At 46.4% G+C, this 17,939-nt stretch overlaps 4 protein-coding genes across 5 annotated transcripts in view; 1 reads left to right on the forward strand and 3 right to left on the reverse strand.

Moving 5' to 3' along the window:
• The first annotated feature begins 89 nt into the window (after nucleotides 1-89).
• On the forward strand, nucleotides 90-2,038 carry si:dkey-66i24.7 (uncharacterized). Its single transcript, XM_030348869.1, has 2 exons — nucleotides 90-492; nucleotides 869-2,038. Exons 1-2 carry the CDS (start codon nucleotides 246-248, stop codon nucleotides 1,462-1,464), a joined length of 843 nt encoding a protein of 280 aa, XP_030204729.1. The 5' UTR covers nucleotides 90-245; the 3' UTR covers nucleotides 1,465-2,038.
• LOC115537058 (uncharacterized) lies at nucleotides 1,963-5,768 on the reverse strand. The gene is made up of 3 exons (XM_030348680.1): nucleotides 4,998-5,768; nucleotides 4,643-4,883; nucleotides 1,963-2,856 (listed from the first exon to the last, which is right to left on the reverse strand). Exons 1-3 carry the CDS (start codon nucleotides 5,298-5,300, stop codon nucleotides 2,129-2,131), a joined length of 1,272 nt encoding a protein of 423 aa, XP_030204540.1. The 5' UTR covers nucleotides 5,301-5,768; the 3' UTR covers nucleotides 1,963-2,128.
• Nucleotides 5,769-5,879: 111 nt separating this feature from the next.
• Nucleotides 5,880-11,120, reverse strand: elob (elongin B). 2 transcript variants are annotated; one of them, XM_030349000.1, is made up of 4 exons: nucleotides 10,620-10,649; nucleotides 9,770-9,904; nucleotides 8,971-9,079; nucleotides 5,880-7,389 (listed from the first exon to the last, which is right to left on the reverse strand). In XM_030349000.1, exons 1-4 carry the CDS (start codon nucleotides 10,632-10,634, stop codon nucleotides 7,277-7,279), a joined length of 372 nt encoding a protein of 123 aa, XP_030204860.1. In that variant the 5' UTR covers nucleotides 10,635-10,649; the 3' UTR covers nucleotides 5,880-7,276. The 2 variants fall into 2 exon arrangements, with proteins under 2 accessions (XP_030204860.1, XP_030204870.1); XM_030349010.1 differs by lacking the exon at nucleotides 10,620-10,649 and adding an exon at nucleotides 10,915-11,120 and having other exon boundaries at nucleotides 7,088-7,389.
• A 2,708-nt stretch (nucleotides 11,121-13,828) lies between these two features.
• rusf1 (RUS family member 1) overlaps nucleotides 13,829-17,939 on the reverse strand; it is a 4,576-nt gene continuing 465 nt past the window's right edge. Inside the window, exons 2-14 of the mRNA XM_030348628.1 lie at nucleotides 17,866-17,939; nucleotides 17,635-17,749; nucleotides 17,509-17,554; nucleotides 17,376-17,408; nucleotides 17,123-17,228; nucleotides 16,762-16,863; nucleotides 16,425-16,495; nucleotides 16,063-16,247; nucleotides 15,451-15,508; nucleotides 15,297-15,361; nucleotides 14,853-15,002; nucleotides 14,139-14,204; nucleotides 13,829-14,034 (exon numbers count right to left, since the gene is read on the reverse strand). The exon at nucleotides 17,866-17,939 is cut by the window's right edge and continues 4 nt beyond it. Of these exons, the coding sequence (XP_030204488.1) occupies nucleotides 13,949-14,034; nucleotides 14,139-14,204; nucleotides 14,853-15,002; nucleotides 15,297-15,361; nucleotides 15,451-15,508; nucleotides 16,063-16,247; nucleotides 16,425-16,495; nucleotides 16,762-16,863; nucleotides 17,123-17,228; nucleotides 17,376-17,408; nucleotides 17,509-17,554; nucleotides 17,635-17,749; nucleotides 17,866-17,939 (1,157 nt within the window). The 3' untranslated portion in view covers nucleotides 13,829-13,948. The remainder of the gene's footprint in view (nucleotides 14,035-14,138; nucleotides 14,205-14,852; nucleotides 15,003-15,296; nucleotides 15,362-15,450; nucleotides 15,509-16,062; nucleotides 16,248-16,424; nucleotides 16,496-16,761; nucleotides 16,864-17,122; nucleotides 17,229-17,375; nucleotides 17,409-17,508; nucleotides 17,555-17,634; nucleotides 17,750-17,865) is intronic.

The following is a 17,939-nucleotide window of genomic DNA, read 5'->3' on the forward strand; positions in this document are numbered from 1 at the left end:
AACCGACCAGGGGAGGGAGCGAATGATGGGGGATGGGTTAGTTAAATAAACATCATGGTTGTTGTAGTCCAAAAGAAACGCCCGGGTCATGTAGTGCCGTGCGATCGCTGGACTGAAAGAACTACATGTCCCTTCAAAGATAACGGTATAGTACGGCGAGAAACTTGACGCGTACATAGACTTGTAGTTTAGTTAAACGGCTGAATTCATTAAATCAAACGCCAGCGATACCCTAAAAGAACTACATGGACCATAACTTATTATATAGGTTGTTATATTCATCGCTTTGGTCAATGCGACAGAGCTATCGCTGCCCTACACAGGTTGTTAAACTCTCCGATAGATTTAGTGAGTCAAAACAAACAACTTTGATGGTAGAACTCGTACTGAATAACATGGAGATAATCGACAGCATTGTTACAGATGGTCTTGAGGTGGAGGGAAAGGTATCTAACATGGGTCAGAATCTTGAGACTGACAAAACAAAAGCAGGTTTGTAGCTTTCATCTACTCCTTAATGAGCTGATTGCAGTCACTGTATCTGTGGGATGTTTGGTGTGTTATTATATAGTCATATAATGGAGAAATTAACCGCTAATGTGATAATTCCCAAGAAAATAACTGTTCACATGTATTTTGCATACATGTTGTACCAATGATTGCTTTTTCTGTTTTAGACGTTATACTAATTGTCAAATAACAAAACAAAAACAAAATAATATGTCAGACTTACTAAGAACTTTAGTTTTGTAAATGTTCTGGCAATAGCTTTTCAATATCAACTATTCAGGTAAGTTTCAAGTAAAGTTCAAATTTTCTTCCCTTGACATAAAGCAAATTCAATCTTCTTTATTATCCCCACGATCAGAGTTTGTGTGGACCCTGCAGGCCACGTGGCACCTGGTCCACATCCGTCTGGAGATGGACCAGCTCTTCGACCAGCCCGTCTGCAAGAAGAAGAAGCTGTGGGAGCTCGTGTCGGAGAAGATCAACGCCAAGCTGAGCGAGAGCGCCGACTCGGAGGTCAGCGCCAAGGCCTACGAGTGCGACCTCAAATGGCGCAACATGCTGGCCACGTACCGCAAGAACGCCGAGCGCGCCCGCCGGCTGGGCGAGGGCAGCGTGCACTGGGAGTTCTTCAAGGCCATGCACGAGGTGCTGGGGAAGAGCCGCGAGGAGGTGGAGGCCCAGCGCCGAGCCAGGCTCTGCGGCACCAAGCTGGGCAAGGCCATCGCCAGCAAGAGGTTCACGCCCATCCTGCCCACGCCGTCGGCCGGGGGCGGGTCACGCCCGCCGCAGGACGTCCTCCAGCTGTACATGGAGCTGCAGGAGAGGAAGATGAACATGTGGGCCCAGCAGAAGGCCCTGGAGGAGAGGAAGATCGAGGCCATCAACAACCTGGCCCAGGCCATCTCCAGCCTGGCTCAGAAGAACGGTGACCCGTTTGTGAAGGAGGGACCGTAGATATAACTTAAACTCGACGTCCCAGGAGAGCTCCATCCCTGGTGGATTCACCACTGTATATAAAGAGGGAACAGTCACCTGCCCAGCCTTCTCTAGATTAGCTTCTCAACGAACTATGAGTTGAGTAGCTTTCTATGAGTAGCTGTTGGTTGGGGATACCCCCACCCATGTGTAGGCAACAACGTGGAAGACAATGTCCCCATGCACACATGGAGGGGTTTGGGTGGAGGTCCGGACGTAGCGGGGAAATCGACGTGGAGATACTTTAGTGCCGGTCTGTACAGAAGTGTGATAGCATTTTTAACTGTAAAAATGTGGATATTATGAAGGGGTTCACTGGATGAATGCAAAGTGCTGCAGTATTGTCCTTTAGAAGATGGGGAGAATTGTCCTCGTAGAGGTAAGTTGCGATTTGAAAATCGAATTGAGTATGCTAACATCCATGCGAATAAAAAGGTACTTTGGGACTCATGAATTGCCATTCTCTGACTGTGGTCATTATTTGTTAAATTATTTTAATTTTTCAGTTGTAATGTAAACTCCTTGTATATAAAGACATGTTTTTTTGAAATTCCTTCAAAAGTGTTGTGAATGTTTCATAAAAAACATATTTACATATCAAATAAACACCCTCATCAGCCACACACACACCCACAACAAAACGTCACGCACACGTCGATTCAAGTCCTTTATACAACAGATCCATGATGGCCTCCCGTCTCCTTAACCCTTCCTCGTCCACATCCCCCTCTTCCTCCTCCATCACCCCGGCCTCTTCTGCGTCCGCCTCTCCCTCCAGCAGGGGCCCAAAGTCCAGGAACACGTTGTGTAGGATACAGGCGGTCAGCACCACCGCCCTGGCCCTCTCATAGTTCCCCATGTCCAGGTACCGCAGCCGCTGGAACCGGGCCTTCAGGCTGCCCACCGCCTGCTCCAGGATGCTGAAGTACGCCTCCAGTGTCTTGTTGAAGAGGGCCTCCCTGGGCCCCACGGGGGCCCCGTGGGGGGTGAGGATGTGCTCCGTGAGCGGGTAGCCCGCTCGGGCCACGAGGCAGGACCCCGGGGGCATCGGGCGGGCCGGGCGTCCCAGCCGGTCCCTCAGCTCCGCCGCCCGGCCCGTCTCCGACCCTTGGCTGATGTGGCAGTGCAGGAAGCGGCCTCTGCGGTCGCACACCAGCTCCAGGTTCAACCAGGAGTCCGGGTGCGCCTCCTTCTTCATCCGCTTCACCTCGGGCATGGGGCTGTCCACGCTCTGCTTGCCGATGGGCAGGCGGATGGGGATCCGGGTGTGGCCCAGGATACCCAGGACCTGGGGCGCACCCGGGACCTCCTCAGGGCCGGTCTTTCCAAGCAGAGAGTAGAGAGGACAGAGCAGGTCCCCGGCTTCTTCATCTGGTGGAGAACGGGGGACAGCGAGAGAATATTGTTATTAGTATTTACTAGAGCTGTCAGTTAAACGCGTTATTAACGGCGTTAACGCAAACCATTTCGAACGCAAACCAAATTTAACGGCGTTAATTTTTTTAACGCGCGATTAACGCAATTATTTTATAAAAAAAAAAAAAAAAACTTTTTTTTTTTTTGGCTCAAAACAAAGAAGCAGTAGCCTGACTGCTATGTTCAAATGACATTTGTTCAAAGCAGTCGTTTAATTGCACTATAGGCTCTTTTTTTGTATCGTCCTGTTTTGATCAGTGTATATGCCAATGTTGTTATCAATAAAAAATCATTTGCACAAGGCAAGCCGATGCACTTCACCATGTTAATAAGAGAATTAAAACTAGAACTGCAAGCAGTTATGCAGGGGTCCAAGAAATGTGCATTTCGCCGGCACAACGCGAAGCATGTGTTCAAAACCAATTGGCGTGGCCTATGCCAAAATATGCCACTGACTCCAGTGAATCTGTGCATATAACGTTTTTGACTGTGGGAGCTTCGGTGTGGGAGTTATAGCCCAAAACGCGTTTTCAGAACATTCCATTGGCCAGTTAGGAGATATATTATTTCGTCGTTTATTTGCGCCCCCTTGTGGCGAGATTTTCCAAAGACAATTTTCCTTTGCCAAATAACTCCCGCCCACATTAATAATTCTTGGCCATATTTTTTATATAGACTCGGGTTTGCCCCCAGATGGTTTCCTTATAGTTTGAAGAACATTCCTTGGGCCAATTAGAAGATATACAATTTCCTCGTTTATTGCGCCCCCTAATGGCGAAAAATTCCGGAATTTTTATCGAACGACATTAAGGCTAGCCCCGACATGTGTGTAAAATGTGGACTCGATCCGATGTCTAATTTTGGTTTTTTTTGGATTTTTGATTTTCCACGTCAAATTTAGCTAATAAACCAATATTCAAAACGCTACCGTTTCGTCGTCGAAAGTCGGATCAAAAAACTGTCTGAGGGTTTCTTTGCGTGTGCGTCTGAAGATGCCGTGTGCAAAGTTTGGTGTTGATTGGTCGAGAAATGTGGGAGGAGTAACGAAAAAACAGTTTTGCGGTTTTCGCGATTTTGCGAAAAATATTCATTGACGCAAATGGGCGTGGCCTATGCCAAAAGATGCAGCAGACTCCAGTGAATATGTGGGTACAAGTTTTTGACTGTGGGAGGTTCGGTGTGGGAGTTATAGCCCCAAACGCGTATTCCTTGGTATAGCGCCACCTAGTGACCGACGTGTCTGGATTTGGTCATCTGAGTAGCGGTGCCGGACCTGGATCTAGTCATGCAATTGGCGTGTCGGCACCATTTACGGTTTGGGCTGTGGTACAACTTCTAGGGGGAGGTAGTATAAAAAAAGAAAAATCCTTACAAAAACAATAGGGATCCAACCTGTTGGCTTGGACCCCTAATGAGAAGAATTATGGGACAAAAAGATCAAGGGATATTTAGCATAGAAAAAGAATGTGCGATTAATCGCGATTAATTAGAGTTAACTATGACATTAATGCGATTAATCACGATTAAATATTTTAATCGCTTGACAGCTCTAGTATTTACCATAATACATTTCGATCAATGTTGATTACGAGAAATTGTTAATGTTGTCTGGTTGGAGTCCTTGGGAGCGTTTTCCATCGCAAGACAATCACTGAAAGAAAACATTTTATTCCCAATGATTTCGAACTATACGAAGAAGGAATGGTAACAGAATCCAGAAACAACGACGTAAACAACGAACCGCTTGGCCATCGGATCAGTTCGTCCTGCAGCAGGTTGACGCGCTCACAGAAGGAGAAGTAGATCCTGTGGATGTTTCCCTTCTCCAGGCGGAAGCGACCGGAGACCGAGCGGTAGCTGACGCGCTTGGAAAGGAGGGTGAGGGACAGCAGCACTGTGTGGGACAGCGAGATGCGGGCGCGTCCCGCCAGCCTCGACCTGCTGAAGTGGGACATTGAGTTCTGAAGGAGTTCTGTAATGTGCTGTAGATAGAGATAAAGAGACAAAAAGAGAGAGGAAACACAATAAATGATGTTCACAGGGGTTAACCGCAGTGATGGCATTGGCCAATGAGATGCTCAGACCGGGGTCTTTACCTTAACGGCGTAACTATCGACGGGGTCTTCTTCTGTCTCTAGAGACAGATGTTCCTCTTCTTCGGATGGAGCGGATTTAACTGGTTCTGCTGGTAGCACCAGTGGGTCTGCAGCCTGCACCAGGTGCACATACACCGCGGGTGGCTGAGCTTGGACCTTGGCGACGAGGTCAGCCTCCAGAATGTCCTCGACCGCCTGGTCCAGGCGTTGTTCCAGCTCGGTCTGGGATAGAGGCTCCCATTCCCGTTCCACCATCTCCAGCACTGCCCTGCCTGCTGACTGCACAAAGTCCCTCAAGTCCATCTGACCACGGTCACACCATTCACAATATCTCCAGTTCTATCTCCAATCTCCAGAAGCACCCCGCAGCGTTTGTCCGTCCACTAGCTCACTAGGCTAATTCGCAGAACAGCACATTAGGTTATCGGGTTGGGAAACATGCCAGAAAGAGCAGGTTATCGATCCCACTCCGTTCATTCAATCGGTACAAAGACACCGGATTCATAACAACCGAGAACCAAAGTTGAAGTACATTGGGATGTTTACTTCCGGGTTGCTCTAACGTGGACCTACTGCTCAGACATAGAGCTGGAGGTGATAGAACGGGGATTCCTGATCTGGACCAGTCGTGCACATGCACTGATTTGGGATTCGGTGCATGTGCATGGGCCTGATTGTTTGGACAAGGTTTTCTTTTGGATGGATGAACTAGTGTGTAATCTCTAGATATATCTTGAATATGTAACCATTATAGTCAGACTATAGTGAACTAATCGGTATAGAATACATCCAATTAAGTTCTTCACTGAGGTTGTTATTTCATATCAATAATTTAAAATTGGTCAACGATTGCAAAAGGTAAAAAGACAACATGACAGTGAATGAAAAACAAGCTGTTTTAATGTTAACTGAAATCGTTACAAGTGCAGCTTTGATCATGTGTTTTTTTAATGCTCCTTAAATTAAGTCTTTCGCTTATACTGCCATGATTTTCCACATCTAGGCCCCAATTAAATGTGTTGGTTTACTTAAAAAATTGTTTCATATTCTCCTTCTGGCTTGTTTAAAAGAGAAAAATGACATGGGTATAATACAAAAAGAGTATATCTTTGGGGTGTCGATGCGTTTCGTTTTGTCTGGCACAGCTTTTTGTAACAACCATAGAACACAAAAACGAGAAAATTATAAACGAAAGGGTGGCCTTTGCAGACGTCTGGAAAGCCCCCCATCAAATGCATGAGACTTTGTAAGGTGTTCCAATACACTGGTAAGCAATGTACACAGTAGCACCGACTTCACCTGTGCTTGTAAGACATGCGTGTGTGTGCATGAAGCCATGTGTGTGTCTGCTGTCCATGCAGAAGCTGAATGGATCTGACGTGACATAGCATGGGGAAGCAAAGGGCCAAATGAGGGACTTGGGTCAGACGTTGTAATAGCCATAATCTAAGGGAGGAAACCAAGGCAAACGAAAACCATTGATGCAATCAAAAACAGTGCCAGGTTAAACTCGGGTCTGTGCTCGGAGCTGTTATACACATTCCCGTCGACATGAGCTCAGAGCCAGCGTCTGTGTCCACTTTATTTCAGATTGAATCCATGCACATGACCTATTTTGGGTGAGACTAGTAAACACAGAAATCCACAAACTCTAGCTACAGGTTCAACACATACAACCAGTACAAACGGTATTTCAGAAATGTTAACTCTTCATAATATTTTATTAAAGAAACACAAAGAAAGAACGACATGAAAACCAAACTGAAAAAAAAAAAAACACACATCCCACTCATTCCCCCTTATGTACTCCCCCCGAAAAACAATCAAACACAAGTAAGACCACAACAGCCCTACTCTAAATAAACACTAGAAATAATTAAATAAGAGGTACACGTCTTATCCCCGGCCCCGAACCCACCACCACCCCATGGATGTCTGACAGTGTCGAGACGATTCTGCCAGCTTGTGTTTAGCATGCGTTCATCTATTTTTGGATTAATGAAGAGACTTCCGACCACACCTGCCCACCTGCCCTCCATCCACACCCCCCCTCTCCCCCCCACGCTCCCAATTTATTAATCCACATTCTGAATTTGTGACCCCCCCCCCCTCCCACTGCTGAAGATCCATGAGCCGGTCAAAGTGACCAAACCGCTCACCACAAGCTCCCCCTTATGTGCACACACACACACACACACACACACACACCCACACCCCCCCCCCCCCCACCATTTCCTCATGTGCCCCCCATGGAGGCCCCGCCCCCCGGGCCAGGCCCCTCACTGCACCGCCTGCTCATTGGCCGTGCTGCCGGAGTCCTGGGGCTTCATGACGTCGGGGAGCTCCGGAGGGCTGGAGAACGCCTCGATCCGCAGCTGCTCGAACGAGTCATCTGAGGAGGCCGAGAGGGGAGAGAGGGGTGAATACAGTGAACAGAGGGGTACACAGAGTGAACAGAGGGGTGAATACAGTGAACAGAGGGGTACACAGAGGGAACAGAGCGCTGAACACAGAGTGAACAGAGCGCTGAACACAGAGTGAACAGAGCGCTGAACACAGAGTGAACAGAGCGCTGAACAGAGTGAACAGAGGGGTGAACAGACGGACACAACACAGTAGAGCTAAACACAGTGAACAACGCAGAATATACATTATGGAATATTGAACTATATAACTCAATGCATATTAAAGCGAAGATGCACTAGGCATGTTTTTATTCCCACACTAATGACATGGGTTGAATGTACGTCACACATCACTCAAGATCATCCAGCCCATCTCATTGTGATGCACGACGTCGGATCTCACAGGAGTAACGTGGTGAAACGATATGGGCTGTTTAAAGGGGGACTGCTACGGCACATCACTGTGTTTCTAAAGGGTCTCGCCAAGCAACGGACCCGTGGTCCAATCCAAATCCAATTCAGTTAGCAAATCATGAATTAGGGATAAGCATTGGACCAATCAATACCAAATTCAGATCTCATAAATATCTACAAAGATATTAGAAAATTAAATTTGAAACCTGGGAATAAAATACGATAATGTTTAGACGCTGCAATGGTGGTCAGTTCTATATAATTTCAAGTTTATTTGTTTTAATTTAGTTCACACACACACACACACGTGACTGCTGGACTCTGTATGAATACTATTCACTTTTAACACCACGGGTGGCGAGGGACCAAACTACACTGGACTTTAATCACTTTCCAAAGTCTAAATCAGTTATTGCTGCTCACTATACTCGCAAACCTGTCCCGTTGAAAAACACGCTGTTACCTTGCGAATAAACTGCAAAACAAACATTCAAATCCACATGTCGTGTCTTGTCGTCTGTTTGAACCGATGCACCCAGAGGGCTGCCATGTTTGGAGTTATGCACTGAAACCACGGACGTAAACAACCACGGATTCAGTGGTTAAAACTGACAATGTTCCGCGAGCAGTGCATTTAAAGGTTTGTTCTGCAACGTATCCACAAAGTATAAACGTGTTTTCATGAGGACCCATGCGTGAGTATGGTTTGCTCACAAACGTCTGATTACACGTTGGGAAGTGGTAAAAGACCAGTGTAGTCGTGTCTCCAGCCTTCTGCGGGGGTGACAAGAGTATAATGACTCCACAGCGAGCGACATGTGTTCTTACAACTTCATGTGGAGTGTAGGAAGCACGGCTAGTGGTTTACTGTAGTGTACAACAAGGCATTCGTTTGAGAGGCATATTTTTTTGGTAGAAATGGGGACCATGATTAAAGTAAAAATTAAAATTGATCAACTCGCACAGCCCTAGACATTAGCAAACGAAACGTGCACATCAGTAGCAGGTTTGTGTGGTTGATTGTCACCTTATGTCTGATAATCAAACCGTTCATGTGCTCCCTACACTGGACTCAGTTCGCCCGTCTAAAGCCCTATCGTCGTTCCTTCAGCTCACGAAATCACCGGGGAAACAAACGATGGTCATCAACTTGCCTCCAAGACGAAATGCTAATCCCACAGTGGCTGGACCCTGGGGCCGGGCGGTCTGGTTTGTGAAGCCACAGTCTCCCAGCGTTTTACTGTCGTCCAGCAACAGGTCATCCTGACGCACACAAGGGGAGAGAACGCTGCTTTGTTAGACAGTAGACGGCTCAGGTCGGTGCCACACTCAACGAAGAGAGTGCTCAAAAGTTAGCAGTCAAATACATTCACGGTGATCCTGATCGTACCGATTCATATATGGGCAGGAACAACAACAAGAAGCATTCAGGGCTGACATTCATCATGTGTAATCCACACTTAAGCATGTTTGAGGGCAATAACTATAATGATATATATATATATATATATATATATATATATATATATATATATATATATATATATATATATATATATACAGGAAACCACCCTACTGTAAATACAATAGAGTGTTTAATCAGCTGATTTCATTGACGTTGTAATCTGAACCCGATCTGGGAGGTGCCATGGGCCCAAGTTTTGGACCAGAGTTAAGGCCCTAATATATTAACAAACTGGTGTGTTGCCAAAGGCGAGGTCGATATTTGATACCAGTATCAGCACGAAGTTTCTTTGTGCATCATCTACCCTTGGTGTCAGTTTAACAAGTAACCTATGCATCAGAAAACATGAAACATCAGAAGATAGATGTTTACAGCAGCTGGCTGTCGATGATCCCTTTTTCCTTTCATCATATTCAAAAGCAACAACTTTCAACCATTCATGACAGGATCTTGTGTTACACCAGTACCTCAGGCATACCGGTCCTCACCTTATAAAGCCTCTGTTCCTCTGGCGACCTCTTAAGAATACCTTCCACGATGCGCTTCAGCTCGTATACTGTCGTGGACTCCTTCGCATCAGTGAAGATGGTCGTCTTATGACGTCGGATCATTAGAAAAACATCCTGTTGGGAGACGATGGGTAGTAATGAGACGTTATGACAGCAATAGACCGACAGCGTTCATGTGACAGGAATACACACACACACACACACACACACACACACACACATCAGATAACAGCATTAGATTAACGCAGGGGGCCAGACCGGGATAGGGTACTGGTGAAATACTTCTTTCACTTCGCTTTTCACTTTTGAGTATTTTACTTTTAATTCCCCTTCACAACAAGGGCATTCATTCCCTTTAACAGCTTTGCATGAGCCAACCGAGCAGTGTCAGGTACCGCTTATAAATCACTTTAAACTTTATAATAACCACTGCAGTGGCGTAATTTCCCGGACCTGCAGCCGGTCTATTCCCGTGTCAGATGATCTCATGCTTGGTGATGACCCGCTCACGTCAGGGGGGGGGCTAACTAGCCGCTAACCGACAGCTAGCTGCTACACAAGTGTTGTCGGCCTGTTCAGAGACACACGCAGTTAACAACCAGCACAGTGGTTGTGTCGTGGCTGATTGTGTTGTTTTGTGTAAGATTCACATCTGAAACAGGAACTGATCCGCAGCTGAAACACAGACGACTAAGGAGAGGCTAGGTTAGCCGAATGCTAGCGGCTATGTCACCCAGAGCCAACTTCCCCAATCCTCCTCAACCCCGATCCACTCCAAGAGTTGCCATTGTTCGGATAATGACCACTTTTTATAGACATACACGTTTACCTGGAGCCCCACCATGGCCGCTGAGGCCGGTGTAATCAACAATAAAGCCGGCTATTTACAGCCCTGTCGCTCGGCTAGCGGGGAAGAGACCCAGACGGCTAGCATTAGCTCGCTAAACAAAGACCTCCACAGTCAGCGGTGGCTCGTTTCGGGTTCGGCCGGACTCGGTTCCCTCACCGCGGACACCGAGAGGACATGTTAGCGATTCGAAAAACACAAAGCGCTCCGAGTGTCATCAGACACGGGGGATATTAGCCCCCGAAAACGACGAGCTTATATGTTTTCGCCCACTCACCATTTCTCTGGGTCGGTTGCACGCCAGCTCCGCCTCCGCTGCTCTCCCAGCACGCTGCGCGACAGGACAACAACAGCTGGCCGCCGCACGCAGCTGCCGTGGCCAGGAAAGTGTGGGCAGGGGTCGACCTAGTTATGGTGTTCACTTCTACTTCTCTATGCAGGGTGGACCTAGTTATGGTTGTCACTTCTACTTCTCCTTGTAGTTGTTACCGACGCGCTCAGAAAGTAGTTCTAGATGCGTTTGTATGATAGAAATAATTGGGAAAACGGCTATGGGTTTGTTGTACATACTGTATTGGTTTAAATCTGTCCTGTTGTAGGTTGGGTACAACCAATATTGGACGTCATGACTGAAATATGTATTACTGTAATGTGCAAGGTACATTGTATTATTCTAATGGTACAGACATGGTACGACGTATTGCAGCGTTATTGCATGGGTCTGTGGTGCTTAGAAAGAACACACATTAAATCGGTAAAACGTTATTTATTTTCAAATGTCACCAGCACACTTTCAAAGTTCAACACACACACACACACACACACACACACACACACACACACACACACACACACACACACACACACACACACAAAGTTAAATTAACGGAACAACTCCGGTGCCCAGATCAACTGGGACAAGGTTTAACGAATACATCTTTGACCACTAATTAACCACAAACACACTCTTCTGGATCTTGGAAGTGCACTGGAGGAGAAAGTACAGAAAAAAATGAACACATCGTTTTTCAATTATCAACATTTGAAATAAAACAGACCAAAATCATCCTCATTTAGCAAACCAACTAATCATTATAATATGAATTGTTTTAAATGGATCCATTGCTGAAAAGCTTGCTTCGGCTGGTGGCTAGGTCTGTTCCTCATGTGTGGGTCATTTTAACCACTTTCCAAAGTCGAAACAGTACCCAGTCTTCATGAAAACCTGAAAAAACACAAAGACCCTTACATTGAGCGGTCTGGGCGTCCTGACTGGCTCCACCTCCTTAGCGAAGAGCACTGAGAAGGGGCTTTTCCTGGTCGTGGAGTGCCCTTGGAGACACAGCCCAAAGACCTGTGCTGGGAGGAACACGTCCCAGTCTGCTGCATGGTCCTGCACCAGCTCGCCCACCATCCTGTCAGGGCACAGGAGCAGAGTGCACCATCAGAGAGGTGGCCCCTGACCGATGATGATTGAGGAATTGCTCAGTTCAGGAGGTAGAGCGGGTTGCCTTGTAACCGGAAGGTTAATAGTTCGACATTGCTTCATCCCTGGCTCCCTCGATCCCCGGCTTGGGCCGGGGATTGAGGGAGCCGGGGATGGAGCAATCAGGGTGAGGTGTCATGCTCAGGGACACCTCAACACTTAACCAGGAGGAACTGGGGATCAAACCAGCCACCTTCCAGCTGCCAGACGACCTGCTCTGCCTCCTGAGCTACCCCCCTACCCCCCCCTACCCCCCCCCCACCTTGAAACATATTACATTTAGCCTTGTTCCGTTTAGGTAATAAAACCAAGCTTCATCTTAATAGTCAGCCCACCTGCCCACTGCTCTCTGTGTGGCGAGATCCATGATGCCGGTCTTCTGGTGGAATATCAACAGCGAGGACGACATCGAGAGTGGCTCTCTCAACGCCATGTTGATCTACAAATAAAAGAGAAACACCCGGTACACACATTATTAAATCATGACGTATATGAGACTCTGTCGATGGTCGTTTCCATTGGCCGGTGGCTGACCTGCTGCACTAAGGCCCGGGGAAGTCGGGTAAGCACCCCGAGCGGGTAGCCGAAGTGCCGGACGATGTCCACTATGTGCCGGACGACTTGGGCGGAGACGCAGGCCCGCATGGGGAGGGCCTCCACCCACTTTGAGTGGAGGTCGGTCAGCGTCACGATGTAGCGGTGCCCGTTACGGGTGGCGGGCATGGGGCCCAGGACCTCCAGACACAGCCACTCCCATGGGGCTTCTACCTTGAGTTTAAAATTAGGAAAAATGGCATTAGAGGAAAGTTTTAGCACTCAAAAGTAAAATCACAAATTTCTTCTTTTCATTTTTGGACGGAATCCAAAATGTGTTTGTACCTTTATTAAGTGTTCAGCATCTTTACAGTCCATCTATAAAACATGTAATTTGTCATCAACACAAAGAACCAAACATGACAGGATTTAAGATTTACTATTGTCGTATAAAGTCCAATACTTACATGGGATGGGTCATCCGGGGCCCAGTGAATGCCCTGTGAAATGCAAAAACAAAATCATGTGAATAAAGACAGTTACAAATAGTTTCTCATAGCTGCCCCACCTGTGTGCTACCTGTGCCCGGCAGCGTGTTACCTGTGGACGGCAGTACCCCCCATGGAAGAACCGGGGAAAGGAATCTATGCTGTTGGTCTGCAGCAGCTGTGGATCCGTCACAGCCACCCAGCAGCCAGACATCCTCCTAAAAAACAAAACAACCTGGTGGCTCCAGTGAGGTTTCCATCCATAACTTACCCAACGAACGGATGTTAGTGTTCCTTTTCTTCGTCCTTCTCGTTCATGAAATCTAAACCATGGGCTACAGCGCTCCCTAGTGTCAGGCTGATCGAACAGCAATACTTATGTTCCAATACTTCAGTGAAATCAGTTTTTAACAAGCGATTGCAGATGTTTGAATGTCGCAATATATCTCTTAATGAAGAGTTTACGTGGTCTATTCATGTATGCAGCCAAAAATAAGTGGGTCTAATGCTAGCCAAAAATAAGTGGGTCTAATGCTGTACCTACTAGTTGTATCGGAGATGATAAAGTAAATATGAAGTTATTTTAGGAGAACATGACCCAACATTGGCCATTTTATAGCCACTATTCTTCTTACAAATTATAAGGTTCTTAAAATACATACATGGGAAAACACAGACCATCATTAAATATGATTTACATTTTATTTGTACAAAATTAAAAGTTACAGAAAATATATTTTTGAAACTGAGAATGAACGTTGAAAACGTAAAAGTACATAAATGGTCTTCGACCATTTATGTACTTAGTTGGTCTTCGATTTCCATTGCACCCTCCACTCATCCCAGTCCAGCAGAGTACGATGTGTTTGCCATCCAGCCGACTCAACACCTATAGGTTTACAGCAGAAAGATTCAGCAATCAACATCAATCCTAGCAATCAGACAAATATACCAAAAAATCCCTGTAGACATCATCATTGCAGCATGACTCACCCTTAAGAAACGCCTCAAACATCCGGTCCATTAGCGAGTGGCTGTTGCAAACCATTTCCCAAGGACCTTTTAAAGATAATAAAGTCGTTAGTGTCCCGTTGGGCAACGCCTTTGTAGCACTACTGTTCATATAGCTTGACGGACAGATTTATAATAATAATAATAATAATAAATGAAATTTATATAGCGCTTAATATGGTACTCTAAGACGCTTATAATCTAACTATGCAATACAGCTACGCAATACACACTACAATCAGGGCTGTAGTGTGAGTGGCGCTGTGTGTTTGTTCATGGGATCAGACGGACGGCAGACCGCACGGGAAAAACAAACAAAGTTAGACGGAATTCCAGGACGGCAGAGCGGAACACGTGTGGAGATACGTTGCTATGGTGACGTATATTTTTCACAACGATTGGAATGAAATATGAATATTAGTGTAATAATTTAAGTAATTATTCTAGCAATGCACGTTACTAGACAGTCGTACAATCCAAAATTATTAACATATTTTTTCCTACGTCACATCCGGTTTTGAATTCCGTTTGCGGAGGACGGCAAAAAAGTTAATATTTTAACTTTGGAAGGCAATGCCTTTCACCGTCACCGTCGCCATTCGTTTTCTGTCCACTATCACAGTCCCGCTCTCGTCATTATAGAGGGACAGCCGCCTAGCGTCTGCATGAACCCTTGGGAAGCAGCATCAGACTCACATGGGCTTTTTAACGTCAGAAGCTTCTTGGGAGCGTCGCTCTCCTCCGCGGGGGAGAGCTGCAGCAGGCTCCGGAGAGAAATGGCCTGGCTCGCCGCGCGGAGCTGGTCACACACCGACACTTGTGGAGCCAAACACACAGAAACGCAGCCTGCAAGGAACCAACACACGGTCATCATAAAACACAGACCTGTTAATGGTGCAATACCTGTGGGCCAGGACGGAGAAGTCAGTTCCACAAACATTTACATTTAGGGCATTTAGTAGACGCTTTTATCCATAGCGACCTAGAATAATAGTAGTATAGTATAAGTAGTATAGTAGTAGTATAGAAGTATAGTATTATTTTCATAAGAAGGAGCAACAACAATTTATCGGTGCTGGTACATTAAGGAGGTTCAAAGCAACAAGTGCCAAGCACTAACAATTGTACATCCAAACATACCGTTTTTCAACCCCAGGAGGTACGGCTTGCTGTTGTTCTTCAGGGCCAGCTGGAGCTCCTCCTGGCTAGAGGGGAACAGTCATAAAGTCTGAAAGGTTCTTCAATGTCTGCACAGCGTCAGGATTTCGGAGTGAAGCGGAGTACGTTACGATACCTTTGGGCGACATCTCTCAGCCTGACCCCATACTTGATGGACGCCGTTCTCCTGAAGTCTGAAAAACCAGATCCACGTTTAAAGAAGGAACTCAGGTCCATCCCGTTCCTAACCAACTGAAGAATGCGTGGATGATGTGTCGTATGGACCGCAACCGAATGCCTGGACTCTCCTTATGGTTAACCGGCTAGCACCCCACAACCAATTTTTTTGTTTGTTTGCCTGTATCTATGTATGTATGTCAATTTTGGCACCCATTGCACTCCTCATCCTCCCTGAAAGGAGGGATCCCCCACTCTGAAGGAGGGATCCCCCACTCTGAAGGAGGGATCCCCCACTCTGAAGGAGGGATCCCCCACTCTGAAGGAGGGGTCCCCCACTCTGAAGGAGGGATCCACCACTCTGAAGGAGGGAACCCCAACTCTGCATTCCTTTTCCAGACATCTTCCTTGCTAATTAAGGGAGTTTTTTCTTGCTCTCTGGGGGGGGGGGTCACAAACTTACGGCCTGTTAAGCCCTTTGAGACTGTACCTGTGATTAAGGGCTGTGCAAATAAAAAAGGTGTAAAATAAAATAAATAATAAATAAAAAATTAAAGTGTGTCCCTCTCACCCAGGAACACGGGCTCCTGGCGGTTGGCGTCCGCCGGGCTGAGGACCCGCCCGTCCCTCAGGTACTGCTGCAGCACGATGGACAGCCGCGCCTCGTTGAAGGTCTCCATGACAACGGAGCGCACGGCCTTGTAGTTGGCGAAGAGGTGGAGCGCGGTGAAGAGGAAGAAGAGGCTGAGGGTCAGGCTGCAATGAGCGGAGACATGGAAGAGATGAAAGACGAAAGATGCATTCGATTTTGATGCTTGATCCATGAATTACATTTGATTGACATTTTGCCTGTTGTAAACTTTTGCGACGTAGGGGTGAGTATGGGGAAAAAGCTTCCCTAACGTTGTTCTATAGATGTGGTGCGATACCTACGCAGGATTGTCGGTGACCAGGGGAATTAATACCAAACTGATCAGGAGTCCGGCCAGATTGACCAATGTCTCCTGTCAGGGAAACAGAAATGTTAACAGACTTCACAGACTTGGCTCGTGATCTTTTTTCTTCAGTAATATGCTCCTACTATACTTCATTATTGTTCCATAGTTGTACGAACAAAAAGCATTAACATTACACATATATAGATATATTTACCAACAACTATATCTATCTATTTCATGGTTTCTATTATGTGTGCAAGCCACTACAAACTTTACTTTGTTACTCCACAGTAAAAATGGAGGTTCTATGATGTGGATTTGAACACAGGCACCTGGCTGCCGTCTTTAGCAGAGATGTCGGCCATGTTGTCTCTGCGGGCCTGATGAACAGTCAGAGCAGCTCTGGTTGCCCCCCCGGCCACGCCCACGATCGACTGAGACAGACACCAAACCATGAGACATTCAGATACAGCAGTCCACAAACATTCGATGCACATAGAGTTAGCTACAACACTGAATCTATGTAAATATTTATATTTTGTAACATTTGAACAATTGCTTTACGGTCTTTTACACACACACACACACACACACACACACACACACACACACACACACACACACACACACACACACACACACACACACACACACACACACACACACACACACACACACACACACACACCTTACCTTGAATATTCCCGCAGTGCACACAATCAATGTGAAGGAGGCCGGAAAGTGTGGAGCAACGATTTCCATGAACATTGCAAAGTCGTTGAGCACATCTGCGAAGAGCCTGGCGAAGTACCATGATAAAGAACTGAAATGGTTGCGTTGGGCTCAAGAGTAGGCTATTTTAATGAAGACATGACAACTGTTTAAAAAATGCTATAACAGTATCATTATTATTATTAGTAGTAGTACTTTAAGCTTTTTAACTTACCTCCACATTTTGGCCTCAGAGTCAAGCTTAGTCCTAAGGAAATTAACAAAAGGATGGATGACCCAAGTCATAACAAGTCATCTCCCTATTATCAACAACATGTCAAATTATGACAAATAGCCTTCATAAATACCCTTTCCGCCAGGCAAACAGGATTCTTCCCAGCATCCCAGTTCCATCTACCACAGAAAACAACTGAATTAATAAGACAATCAGTCTTTAAACCCAATATAAGTGTGATGGTGTTATGGGTTATCACCTCTTAGTAACCAGGTGATCGTGGCGGCGGCGACGGTGGCCTCTTGGTTCCCCACACCCACTCCTCTTAGCGAGGCTTGAGTTGCCAGGGTCCCAGACAGGGAGCTGGCAAACGCCTTTTATTGGAAGGGTCGTTCAATCAGTGACGTTAATGGGCAGTTTGCGACAGTGTCGTGAAGTCTATCACTTGTATGATTGAAAGGTGTGTGCGGTAGACTGGCGTTTACCATACCTGCACTGTATCCCAGAACTGATATTGCATGTAGTCTGCACTGACGCTCTCCGGGTAGCCTTGAGGCAGGAACA

The sequence above is a fragment of the Gadus morhua genome, chromosome 2, assembly GCF_902167405.1.
Source record: "Gadus morhua chromosome 2, gadMor3.0, whole genome shotgun sequence".
Lineage (NCBI taxonomy): Eukaryota > Metazoa > Chordata > Actinopteri > Gadiformes > Gadidae > Gadus > Gadus morhua.

Coding starts and splice junctions, on each gene's coding strand:
- elob (XM_030349000.1), bottom strand. Junction 9,080..9,769: donor AGGAACAGAGGCTTTATAAG/GTGAGGACCGGT, acceptor TGTGTGCGTCAG/GATGACCTGTTGCTGGACGA. Junction 7,390..8,970: donor ATTAGCATTTCGTCTTGGAG/GCAAGTTGATGA, acceptor CGGCCTCCTCAG/ATGACTCGTTCGAGCAGCTG.
- LOC115537058 (XM_030348680.1), bottom strand. CDS start 5,300: ATGGACTTGAGGGACTTTGTGCAGTCAGCAGGCAGGGCAGTGCTGGAG. Junction 4,884..4,997: donor TCGATAGTTACGCCGTTAAG/GTAAAGACCCCG, acceptor CTCTATCTACAG/CACATTACAGAACTCCTTCA. Junction 2,857..4,642: donor ACTGATCCGATGGCCAAGCG/GTTCGTTGTTTA, acceptor GTTCTCCACCAG/ATGAAGAAGCCGGGGACCTG.
- si:dkey-66i24.7 (XM_030348869.1), top strand. CDS start 246: ATGGACCATAACTTATTATATAGGTTGTTATATTCATCGCTTTGGTCA. Junction 493..868: donor GACTGACAAAACAAAAGCAG/GTTTGTAGCTTT, acceptor CCCCACGATCAG/AGTTTGTGTGGACCCTGCAG.